The sequence below is a fragment of the Procambarus clarkii genome, chromosome 39 (genome assembly GCF_040958095.1).
Source record: "Procambarus clarkii isolate CNS0578487 chromosome 39, FALCON_Pclarkii_2.0, whole genome shotgun sequence".
NCBI lineage: Eukaryota > Metazoa > Arthropoda > Malacostraca > Decapoda > Cambaridae > Procambarus > Procambarus clarkii.
Genome location: NC_091188.1, coordinates 4,192,498 through 4,205,132, shown reverse-complemented (window position 1 = coordinate 4,205,132; position 12,635 = coordinate 4,192,498). Strand labels below are relative to the sequence as shown.

General features: G+C 45.3%; 1 protein-coding gene across 2 annotated transcripts in view; it reads left to right on the top strand.

Moving 5' to 3' along the window:
• LOC138372731 (filamin-C-like) overlaps positions 1-12,635 on the top strand; it is a 62,404-nt gene that overhangs the window by 22,013 nt on the left and 27,756 nt on the right. For both annotated transcript variants that reach the window (XM_069338325.1, XM_069338326.1), the window contains 2 exons: positions 12,062-12,214; positions 12,348-12,569. In XM_069338325.1, the coding sequence (XP_069194426.1) occupies positions 12,062-12,214; positions 12,348-12,569 (375 nt within the window). The remainder of the gene's footprint in view (positions 1-12,061; positions 12,215-12,347; positions 12,570-12,635) is intronic.

Genomic DNA, 12,635 nt, shown 5'->3' with positions numbered 1-12,635 from the left:
TTAAAAAATCCTCTTGGTTCTGTATGTCAATCTTCATACTTCCAACCCGGCCTCACACAAGGCTGTTTAAAGCAGCGGCGATCCTCCCCAGACGCATTCATCAATTTTAACATAATGTGTATTAAAAATTGGTTTGTTCTCAGAAATTAATATTAATATACATGGAAAATCTATGTATTAGGCGTGGGATAGGTCAGGTGTTTAGATTCTGTTGGCGATTATTTGTATTTGAAGTACGTGGTCAGTCTGCCCTCCAAACAGACATAAAAGTGATTCTATGCACCCGCCAAACCCCCTGTTTATAAATGAAAAACGGTTTACACACGACTTTCAACTGATTTCGTTCGAACACTTCCGGAACAAGTGCGTCACTGACGAATTTTGTTCAAACCACAATGCTGTAAATGCTTCACCCACGTACTACAAATACAAATAATCGCCAACAGAACCTAAACACCTAACCAATGCCTAAATATGCACAATGTTAATATATAATAATAATAATTTATACCTGTGAAAATTCCGATTTTGAATGAACAGCATGTTAAAATTGACGAATGCATCTTTGGGGTCGACCGCTAGATATAATGGACTCCGTGTGAGGACAGTACGATCTGATTATTGATACACACACACACCCTCTCTTTATTATCTGTTTCGAAAGCATAGGAAAGGGTGGGTGGGTGAGTTAGTGAGTGGGGTCAATGGGTGAGGGAGGGAGGAGGAGGTTGACAAATGATTGACTCGAGCAAACACTTACGGTATATCCCTTCAAGCTTCTGTGAGTCACACGACGGTGAAGGGCTTCCCAGCAAGTACAAAGGTGGCCGCGCCTCTGCCAGCCAGCCAGCCAGCTGGCCGCTGCTGTAATAGTCCTGCACGGAGTACAGAGCCTACTTTTGAGACGATAGCAGCTATACAAAGCTGCATTCTTCCTACCTTCTTCCCCAGAAACGCCCTTCTAGCTTCAGAAGTTAAACAATCGCTGGTCTGTGTATAAAGAACTCAAGTTTTGAGTCATTTGAAATGACTCATTTAGCTAAAGCAAAACCTTCGTTTTCCTTAGGTAGAAAATGGTGTTTTTTGTTAAAGGAATTAATAAATATAAACGAATAAGCAATGAATTATATATTATGGCCAGTGTTCCAGATTATATATATATATATATATATATATATATATATATATATATATATATATATATATATATATATATATATATATATATATATATATATATATATATATATATATATATATATATATATATATATATATATATATATAAAATTTATTTATTTATTATATGTTGTACCTAGTAGCCAGAACGCACGTTTTGCCCATTTATTGATGAAGCAACACAAGACAGCTATACAATCTTCTGAACAAAAGTAGTCTGTAAATAACGAGAATAATAATGTCCATGTTTAAATGACTTTCTGGTGAAGTCTTGCAAACGGTCATACTTCCATACACGGCCACGTACGTATGCGCGTACACGGAGTTAGTTACATGTACGGACACGCACCTACATGCTCGGGCATACACGATTTTAGGGTTGAAGATTGCCTTAACGTAATGATTATGGTGGTAGGTCTTGCTTCACTCTTTCCCGCCAGCGGGGTGTGGCGTCGCCGAGGTGGGAGGGTGGGGGGGAGGGCGTGTAGCTTCATGAGGCTATGGCATCACAACAGCATTGCTGTTGTGATGCTAATATTGTGTGTTCAAGATAACAATTGTGTGTGTTCAAGATAATATTGAACACACACAATTGTCAATAGAATGGAAGAGTTATTAGACGACTGGAATATTTATCTATCTTGTTTTTACGAACAGCAACATTGTGAACTCTTTAACTCTTATGAACTCTTTCTTTTAACAAGAATTCTCCTTCCTCGCACAAAGGACACTGTCTATATTGTCCCTTGCAAGGATTATGGATATTTTTACATCAGTCAGACAGGAAAAGTGCGTGCTAAATACTTGGGGCAACATAAATATTAAACTAGACAGGAGTCGAATGCAATATTTTTGCTTGCTATAAATTCGGACTAAAAAAAAAAAAGGGTTTCACATTGGATTCGTCTAGAGAAATTTGATAGGATCATCCCCTCATAGATCATTGCACTAATACACTTAATGCCAGCCATGGAATGTTCAAGATAGACCGAATTCTCCTGACAAATAACAGCAAAATAATGAACAAATACAATGACAGTAGAAAGCTGGACACTGGGGAGACATTGTACATCAAGCAAATAAAGCCAAATCCAAATTACACTGCCATTAGAGGACACGACGAAACGTACAATATACTGCCTCAGTTGTTATAGATTCAGCTACTCGGAACCAGTTCCAAGTAGCACGGGCTATGGTGAGCCCGTAGTGGACTTAGCTGGCATAGGAGCGGGGCTGTAACTTGTGTGACTGCCTCGGTAATCATGGAAACATATTTTCCATGACTTTTCCATAAGTATGCTGCATTGGGCCTATTAGCCCTGAAGTGAGGTGCTTCCCCTTCACTTCATCCCTAGCTATATATCTGTGAGCACAAAACTTGTATGTATTACGGGCTCACCATAGCCCGTGCTACATGGACACTTCGTTCTGAGTAGCTAAATATAAACCAACAACAATAAACCTTGTATGTAACCTTTACGGGCTCGCCATAGCCCGTGCTACTTGGAACTTTTCGTTTTAAGTAGCTAAAGAACAACAATTTTAACATTTTACGGGCTATTCATGCCCGTGCCACCTCTTGGGTAGCTTAATCTTCTTCAAACACCAATCACTTGTACTCATACGAACTCTGCCTTTCCATAGTGTTAACCAGGGGTATCTTGAGATGATTGCGGGGCTTTTTTTAGTGTCCCCGCGGCCCGGTCCTCGACCAGGCCTCCACCCCCAGGAAGCAGCCCGTGACAGCTGACTAACACCCAGGTACCTATTTTACTGCTAGGTAACAGGGGCATAGGGTGAAAGAAACTCTGCCCATTGTCTCGCCGGCGCCCGGGATCGACCCCAGGACCACAGGATCACAAGTCCAGCGTGCTGTCATCTCGGCCGACCGGCTCCCTTAAAACGATGTCAGAAGTGGGATACCGAAACACATCTCTTAGTGTCGTGTCAAATATTATAAAATGAACTTTGCAGAATTAATTGTTTAACTTCTCAAGTTAAGAAAAATGAAGATTTGCATTAGAATCATTTTTTTAATACTAATACTGTGCACTGTGTTAGAATTAGAATCATTGATGTTGCCCTTTGTCATGTTCAATAATATATGCATACAAGAAAGACTGCTACCAAAATATACTTGCATTGTTGTAGTATTTCATTCATTCTTATGAATTAATTCATACTAAGGAATGAATGAATTTGGGTGGTAGTAAATAGGGAACTGGCTGACATAATTCAAAAACCTTACAGTTTCCTATATCCCTATGTTTTTATGTATAAGATTGTAGTCTCGATGAAATTGTTTTAGTTAATTCTTCAGTCATGTTCCTTGGTGATGGCATTCCTGTGTTATTACGAAACCCTGATGCATCTTTATCTCAATTTACATTTTTTCAAATCTTGGTGCTTTTTCACACTAAATTGTTTACGAATTGTTTTCGTAGTTTACCCAATTGAGATATTTACAAATGGAGCAACACTGTGCTCGCCCCCACGTACACTGTGCTGTAAACTTCGTAAACCAGGAGTGTAATTGTGAGCTGGTGATTCACGGCTGTACTATACAAATAGCGGTTTACATTGTGTCGTCCTCGTCTGTACAACGGTAGGTTAAGTGGGTTGCTTGGGTTCGTACGTTTATGGTTAGATTGTGGCAGATCGAGAGACCGAGGCTGGGCCTTCAGCAACACTGGTGGGGGTGTAGTGTGGTGGGGAGCACGACCACTGGTGGGGGTGTAGTGTGGTGGAGGAGCACGACCACTGGTGGGGGTGTGGTGGGTGGGGGAGCACGACCACTGGTGGGGGTGTGGTGTGGTGGAGGAGCACGACCACTGGTGGGGGTGTGGTGGGTGGGGGAGCACGACCACTGGTGGGGGTGTGGTGTAGTGGAGGAGCACGACCACTGGTGGGGGCGTGCCCAAGCAAGTCCTGGAGCCCCACCATCAGCATTCTTCCACCGTGGCAAGTCAACTTAGGGCGATGACGGTAGATCCTGCAGGGTCCTTCCCAGTGTTGACCAACACCTTATGCAATCTTCAAATAATTAAGATTTTTACATATATTAATTATAGTTTATCAAAAAAGGTTTGGGCGGTGGCTGGCTGTTTGGGGGAAGGGGGGGGGGGGGGGGTTAACGCAAGTCTGGTGGAACCCCCCGAGGTAACCCCCACTGGTGTCTGCGGTGGGTGAAGAGGGGGAGGGAGGTGCTCTTCCCGACTACCTGTAGGAGATTCCTGTGACAGGTGTACTTCTAAACCCTTGGTTACTGGTCACACTGATGCTCTTCATCCACCCTGCTGTCACCCCACGACAGTCCTGGCCAACCTGCTGGTGCCAGTGAGAACATTCCTGGAATGGAGTATCCTGCTGGATGGGTAACGGTCCGGGTCTGGCTGTATCCGGCTCGCCAGTGACCCTCCCTGACCCCCTGTATTTGCTAATGACACTCTTTCTACACGTGGAAACTCCCACGCTGATTAAGTCATTCATTAGCGTGAGAGAAGAGTTTCTTTTTTCATTGTGAGTGTGTTAGTGTGAGGGGGAGGAGGGGAGGATCCTTGCGTGTGTTAGCGGGAGGGCTCTTGAAGGTCAGCACTGGCCTCGGCTGGTCCTTAACTTTTTTGCTGATATTTATCTACGGCGCTCACTAATGTCACCTTGTGCCCGCTGTGGGTAACGCCCGGACCGTTAGGCTAGACCTGTCGCTAGTTGATGATCGATGTTTTATTGGCCTCCTCCAGCTGCTGCTGCGGCCCAGCCTCCTCGCCCTGGTCATGCTCTCCACCCATGCTCGCTGCCCACACCACTCCCTAGAAGGCCAGGCGATGGTCTTGCATGGCAATCTGCGCTCTGCCTCAGTCTTCTAGCCTCTCTCTCTGTACCTTCCCCGCTTCCATCTCCCATCCCGGTCGGTCGGAGGGAGCCGGTCGGCCGAGCGGACAGCACGCTGGACATGTGATCCTGTGGTCCCGGGTTCGATCCCAGGCGCCGGCGAGAAACAATGGGCAGAGTTTCTTTCACCCTATGCCCCTGTTACCTAGCAGTAAAATAGGTACCTGGGAGTTAGTCAGCTGTCACGGGCTGCTTCCTGGGGGTGGAGGCCTGGTCGAGGACCGGGCCGCGGGGACACTAAAGCCACGAAATCATCTCAAGATAACCTCAAGATGACCCCCCCCCCCCACTATTCGTCCCTCTCCCATCTCCGCGCCCTTCCATTTGTCCCCCACCGCCCTCCCTCCCTCCTTCCCCCAGCCTGCCACAGACCTGCATGTCCTGGCTGTTGCAGCAAGAGAGGTGCGGGGGAGACTGAGGCATGTGTGCACCTCAAACAGGATCTTAGTCGGGTCTGCTCTGTGGCTCTCACTGACCTCGGGTCAAGGTACTGCACTCTGGTGCGCGCACACATCCTCTCAGCTATCTTACGGCTCCTAGAATACACGTGAGGGATGCTCAAGATTGGTGTTCAAAACACCGGAAGTGCTTTTATTTACACACACGCACGCACCGGTAGCAAATGTGGTGTGATGGGTTTGCTTGGTGACTGGATGACTGGTGCGTATGTTAGCTGGGGCGATGGAGGACGCGCTGTGTAATGGGTGAAATAAAGCAGGAGACTTGTGTGTGCCGTGTGTGTGGGGGATGGTCCGGCGTGGTGTGGGAGACCTCTGGGAGCGACCAGGGGACAGGACCGGGGGTGGGAGGGTAGAGGTGAGTCACCCCACCACCTAGTGTAGTGTGGGAGCAGCCAGGTGACAGGTGGGTGGGGGGGGGGGCGAGTGACCCCCACACCATTGTACCAGGGGGTCACGTGCCTCTGGGGGGGGAAGGGGAGTGCTGCCAGCCTCGCGTCTCGTATAAGAAGTTGCTCAGAGGTCAGGTCGTGTGCATGTTCACCTCAATGTTCCCTTTACACGTGTACAGATCACTAATTTCAAGTAACTGCGGTTTTGTTTTTCTTAAATTTGCATGATGTGTGCAACAAAGATCAATAATCGCTTATATTTTGTTTAAATATAATTAATTTATTATTAAAAAGGTGTTAATTCAAGATGCAATATATATATATTTTATGATTTTTGTATCGGAAGTATCGAAGGCAGAATATTAATGAGGAATATTTTGTGCGCTCGAATGCACTCGCCTCTCGGTTATTTCAGGGCAAGCATTAGCTCCTGCGCCTTTCAGAGGCTGGTTGCCTGTTGCAATAGTTTCTTACATTAGTGTTCATTATCATAACTAATGTATAAATTATGGATGGAGCTAGTAGCCTCTACCACCTCTCGTGCATGACACTTGCTCTCTACTCCTACACTGTAGAAGTGCTGGGTAACCTGGGTATCCGGTGTCCCCAATGCCCTCTCCTGCTGCCCCTACCTGAAGGAACCCTCTCTCACACTCCTGAAGTCCACTCTCCTTCTGAACCTCCCATCCTGCTCTTTCAGTTCGACTATGCAGTTAGGCACTGCATAGTATCAACAAGGTTGGTATCGGAGCTATTCTCAATCGACTTGACAATGATCCAGGACGGACCGAAACGTCGTCGTCCCTTCACTTTCTAGTGTGTGGTCTGGCCAACATACTTCAGCCACGTTATTGTGACTCATCGCATGTAGACTTCAGAGTTAAGCACTAGATCTCACAACCCCTAATAGGATATAACAAGCTGAGGTTATATGATCACAACATAAAAGATACTAAGGAGAATATACAGGGTGGACAAAGACAGCCTCAATAAAAGAGGAATCACATCAATGTTAGAAAGCATCAATAGTCTTGAGGAAATGCCTTGGAATTTACAGATAACCGCTCTGACTTGTGTCAGATGATAAGCAACCTGTTAACCTACCCTGCCACAGGCATGTCGGCTAACTGTTGAAGTCAAAATTGCCTGAGCTGGATTCCTGTGATTATTTTGAGTGTTAAGGTATAATATTGTGTGGGGCATTTGGAACGGGAAATTATGACCAGGTTGCGCTTCTCTGGAACAGTCTTGAGTGCATTCCAGACTAGGCCTATGACCATTTTATTGTGTTCTGTAATAGTCTGAGTTCTTGCCTTAGAAGCCTAACAAATAACATTTTATTCAGTTACATAACCAGTTTATAATTCAGTAAATGGATGCTAAGAACCACCTCGTGCAAACACGGGAGGAAGAGCTAGAACAAAAGAAACAACTTTATTAAGAGGAAGATGGCTAACGTGTGAGAACAATTCTATAACTCGAGAGTCACGGAGGTACAGCCCGAGGAATAGTGTCAGGTGGGGGGGGGGGTGTAGAAGCAGAGAGGAAACTGGCTGGAATTGCCACATGGAGCGGGGACATGTGAACAATTATTGGAAAACAAGTTAGAGAAGCTATTGGAGATGTGAGCAAAAACTAGCTAGTTTAAAAGTTGAGTAAAGGAAAGCCTGAACGAAAAAGGCAGGTGCTAACAGTGCCCATTATCAGAATATATACCTAAAGTCTGACACTATGCTTAAGGAAACACCTGTTTAGTGTACGAGCAATAAGGAAGTGGAACGGACTAAAGAAGAAATAGCAAGAGGCTGCTACCTCCACACTCAGTTTTAAAATCAAATATAAAAATAAAGTAGTCGGGAGTTACTACCACATCTTAGACATCTAGACAGGAAGAAATGCGGGTTCCAAGAGGTGACGTTCGGTCGTGCGTACTGTTAGGTAAATACCCACCAGAACACCAGCCATATGTTTTGTCCATGAAAGTGGTTTTGTGCAATGTTTCTGCCATTGTGATATTGTCCACATTGTATGAGCAACTTTCTATTTTGGGGTCACATGGTAGTGAGGCGTGGCAACGACCCCTGATCTCCGTGACGTTACCAAGGCAAGTGTGAGGCTCGTGACACACCAAAGACAAGGGTGTGGTGAGGGAGTGGCCAGGCTGGGGGAAGATTGTGAGGTGAGGAGATTGGAGGTGCAGCGCCGCCGTGCAGGTGGTGGTGGGGAGGATTGGCTGGGCCTGGTGAGGTGGTGGTGTGTCGTCGGGGGGGGGGGGGGGGGAACAAGTATCCTTACTAGGTCATGCTGCCCCACCACCATGACTCACTGCCCTGACCTCACTCTTCATTATCTCTCTCTCACAATAGAAATTGGCTTATGTAATTTGGGAGATGGTTGAAATGAGAACCTTTAGTGACCCACATCACATGTGTGTAACTCGCTCAGGGAGTTACGTCAGCAGCGCACCTGCTTCTCAGTATTCTGGGCGTGTATCCTGCAACAAAACATAACCGTCTTCATGTACATAATATTCTCTGGCACCACCCACCACACCCCTGCCCCCCTACACCACCCACCACACCCCTGCCCCCCTACACCACCCACCACACCCCTGCCCCCCTACACCACCCACCACATCCCTGCCCCCCTACACCATCCATGGCATACGTGCCTCACCATATTGGGGTAGAGACGTGCTCGGTACCATAGGAGCACCATACTGTGCAACACTTTCCTGTTGTGGGCTGCCAGCGTGCTTAACATGGCCTAGGTCCTAGGAGATTAGTTCAACCCCTGCCACTTACTGATGGCCAGGGCTACTAGATGGAGCCGCCGCCTGCTAGCCTCTCGCCCTTTCCTCCACTTGGTGTGCTAAGTTGGTCTCTTCTTCTTACATGCTCTCCCCTTCAACCCCCGTCCCACATGCTCTCCCTCTATCCTCCCACCCCACATGCTCTCCCTCTATCCTCCCACCCCACATGCTCTCCCCCTATCCTCCCACCCCACATGCTCTCCCTCTATCCTCCTACATACCGTCCTTGCTCCCTCCCATGTGCCTTACCTTCCCCCTCCCACGTGATCTCCCATACATTACATTCATTCTTTTTTATGGAGCAGGTCCTCGCGTCAGCCAGTTGTTTACTCAAAGTTCAGGGACCCAGAGTAGAAGTGAGGTCGTTCATGGGTCTCAACCACCACAAAGCTGAATGAGACAGGAAGCTATATCCGTCCATGTTTGGCTGTGCATTTGTCAACTTAAGTTTTTTATGACTAGCCGGTGGGAACGTTGTTGAATTTACACGCCGTCAATAATATTAAAGCACTGAGTTTTGAATTCATTAAGACTACATTTAAGCCAAAATAGTTGATCCTCAAAGTGCTATCAACTAATTTCTTTTGTAGCTACAGTACGAGTGTGGCCATGGAAATTGGTCCATTTGCGGAGGATATAAACTGCCTCACTCCAATATGGTTTATTCCCACCATCTTTATATTGTATATTATTTAATAAAGAAAAAAAAAAAAAACATTTGGGGTTTACGGCTCATGCTATGTGATATGAAAAATTGGTTTACTGAGAATTAGATAAACTCTATATAATGTATTCACCCCCCTCCTTGTAAATTGATGTAAATATGACCTTAATATTGTATATTATTTAATAACAAAAAAATCCCCTCCCCCCCAGCAGGCTGGCCTTCTGGTAGACGACAACGTGAGAAGAGTATCTACCTCTTTCATAAAACAAACCAAACCATTACTACACGGTTGGCGTCACGACATATTACACACCTGCTTGCAGGTGTGTAATATGTATTGGTCAACTCGGATAAATGGGCTGCACATAGAGAGCAGAGAATCCGAACGGTATTGTTCAGGGTGAAACCGTTAAATACAATCGTCAGGGTGAAACCGTTAAATACAATCGTCAGGGTGAAACCGTTAAATACAATCGTCAGGGTGAAACCGTTAAATACAATCGTCAGGGTGAAACCGTTAAATACAATCGTCAGGGTGAAACCGTTAAATACAATCGTCAGGGTGAAACCGTTAAATACAATCGAAAAACACCAGCAAGCATAAGTGTGAATTCTCTACCCACAGAAATCACAATAGCGTGATGCATCAAATGCATGCATAAAATAAATTCGGTAGAATTTCTGGTTGCAATTGTTATACCATGTCGTAGCGCAGTCGATTAAGGCAGCGTCTGGGATGCTCTCGGACGTAGGTTCGAATCCTCGTCACGGCCCTTGTGGATTTGTTCATGTGAATTCTCCTTACTAGGCTAGGGGGGTCTGAGGGGAGCGAGAGGTTATCATGCAACAAATATATAAACCAAAATACAATAATAGTGTATTCTTAAGACTATAACTACCTGTATGTCGACATTGTTATCGTGATGTTATCTGGGGCCTGACAGCTGAGTGGACAGCGCTCGGGATTCGTAGTCCTGAGGTTCCGGGTTCGATCCCCGGTGGAAGTGGAAACAAATGGGCAGTTTCTTTCACCCTGATATCCCTGTCACCTAGCAGTAAATAGGTACCTGGGAGTTAGACAGCTGCTACGGGCTGGTTCCTGGGGAGTGGGTAACAAAAAGGAGACCTGGTCGAGGACCGGGCCGCGGGGACGCTAAGCCCCGAAATCATCTCAAGATAACCTCAATAAGAGAAGATAGTCTCACAAAATGATATCTATTATTAACTACAATGACATAGTAATCTGCTTTTTGCATCCTCTCTGAACTTTCATGCTTTTCCCCCAAACTTGAGGGAAACGATTACACTTGCCGCTCTAACATGTAATGGAACTTTGTAATGGTGGGAACCGTCGACGGAGAAATTTCGTGACGGAATGCACCTGTAAATGCCAATATTCTCGCTGGAAATTGTAAGCTAACTATACAACAGCAGAAGCCGAACTAAATAAGTCTGCTTGTATTCCAGGAAACGTGTCCTAATTATACTTCCTTAACAACAATATTTGCTTAATGTTAAAGTTTGATCTTTTGTGTGATATCTTGTAATTTTTTTTAACATAATTGTGCAGCCTACACTAGCATTAATACGACTCTTGAGTTTAGAAATATGTGGAACGTCAGCACATATTTAGGGGGTTACATGTTTAGTTAGTACTTTGTTTTTATTATTATTTTCTACCACAGACGTGGCTACACATTTACAATGTTAACTAGCATATATACATTTTCTTCTGTCCTCCATGGACAGGGTGAAAGATTTGTCAAACATACAGTTCGGAGATTTTTGAACCACAGAAGGAGATCGTAGTGCTTTTAAAATGTTAGGCTAAAATTGTTTCATTTACACAAATTTGATTATACTGAAAATCCTGTTACCTTTCAATCGATCGCGATATATATATTGTATCTGTAACTATTGCAAAGATACCATAAAGTTAGGTATTAACTAAAGTTACTAAGGTTTTTAGCCAACTGCTGAGTTTTGAGGTGATGTGCCATATTCCCCCGGGTATGAGCAGATGGCAACACCACGCCTGGTGTGATAGCAGCACCACGCCTGGTGTGATAGCAGCATGGTCGCCCGTTCACGCCCTCGTGGTGGAGAATAAATAATAAATAAAATAAATGTTTATTTAGGTAAGGTACATACATACAAGAAATTTTTACAAAGATTGGTTGACTTATAGGTAGAGCTAGTACATACAATGCCTAAAGCCACTATTACGCAAAGCGTTTCGGGCATCAGAAGATGCCCGAAACTCCCAGAAGAGTCTGGGAGTGTAATTTATATTTTAAATAGTTTATTACGGACACTATACCGCTCCTGTGGGCGGAGGCGGAAAGGTTGGAATGTGGTAGCCGCCGCCTTGTATGGCGGCCAACAAGCCTATCTATAATTCTCATGATCTTTTAACGGGTTGAGGAACGTGTAAGGTGCTGATCTGTGGCTCATCGATTTGTTACTTCAAGTTATTTATTGTCTCCTGTCTTCTATAATGTGTCGCTTTATGTTGGTAAACATTGCGACTACTGTCATTACTACTGCTACTGTTATTTCTCAACTACCACTGTTATCATCACTAGGCAAACTACTGCTAGTATTATTACAATTATTATTTTTTGTTGTTAAGAAGAGAGTGGTATAATTGTAAGTGTTGCAGGGTCGCCGTGGAGCGTGGAGGTGATGGAGGGCGGCGGGGCGCGCGTGGCGGTGCTCGGGGACACCATCAAACACTTCCCTGCTGGACAACTCTCAGCCTTTGACATCTCGGCTGCCAACGTCTCCAAGGAGGACATTCAGGTCCACATAGTCAGTAAGTCTTCCACTTAATATCTGTTAAAGACAAGCGATTTACAAATGAAAATGTTACTAGTGTACTAGTTGTAAATTTATCAATAATGTTTAGTATTTTGTTAATTTGTTGTTCGTTATTCCCCCGTGAGCAGGCCCGGCCAAGCGTCCGGTATCTTACCAGCTGACGGAGAGCGGCGAGAATGTGTATCGCGTAGCGTTCGTGACAACGGAAGTGGGGTCGTATGTGGTAGACGTGGCTGTGGCCGGGCAGAAGGTGCAGGGTTCGCCCTTCATCGCTAAGGCATACGACGCGGGACTCATCCGGGTGTCCGACGTGCCCAACGGCGTGGTGGGGCAACCCTGCCAGTTCAGAGGTCAGCTCCTTCTTACTGGCTTCCGCCTTCACTGACATTTCGTAACTTGACGTAGATATTCAATAA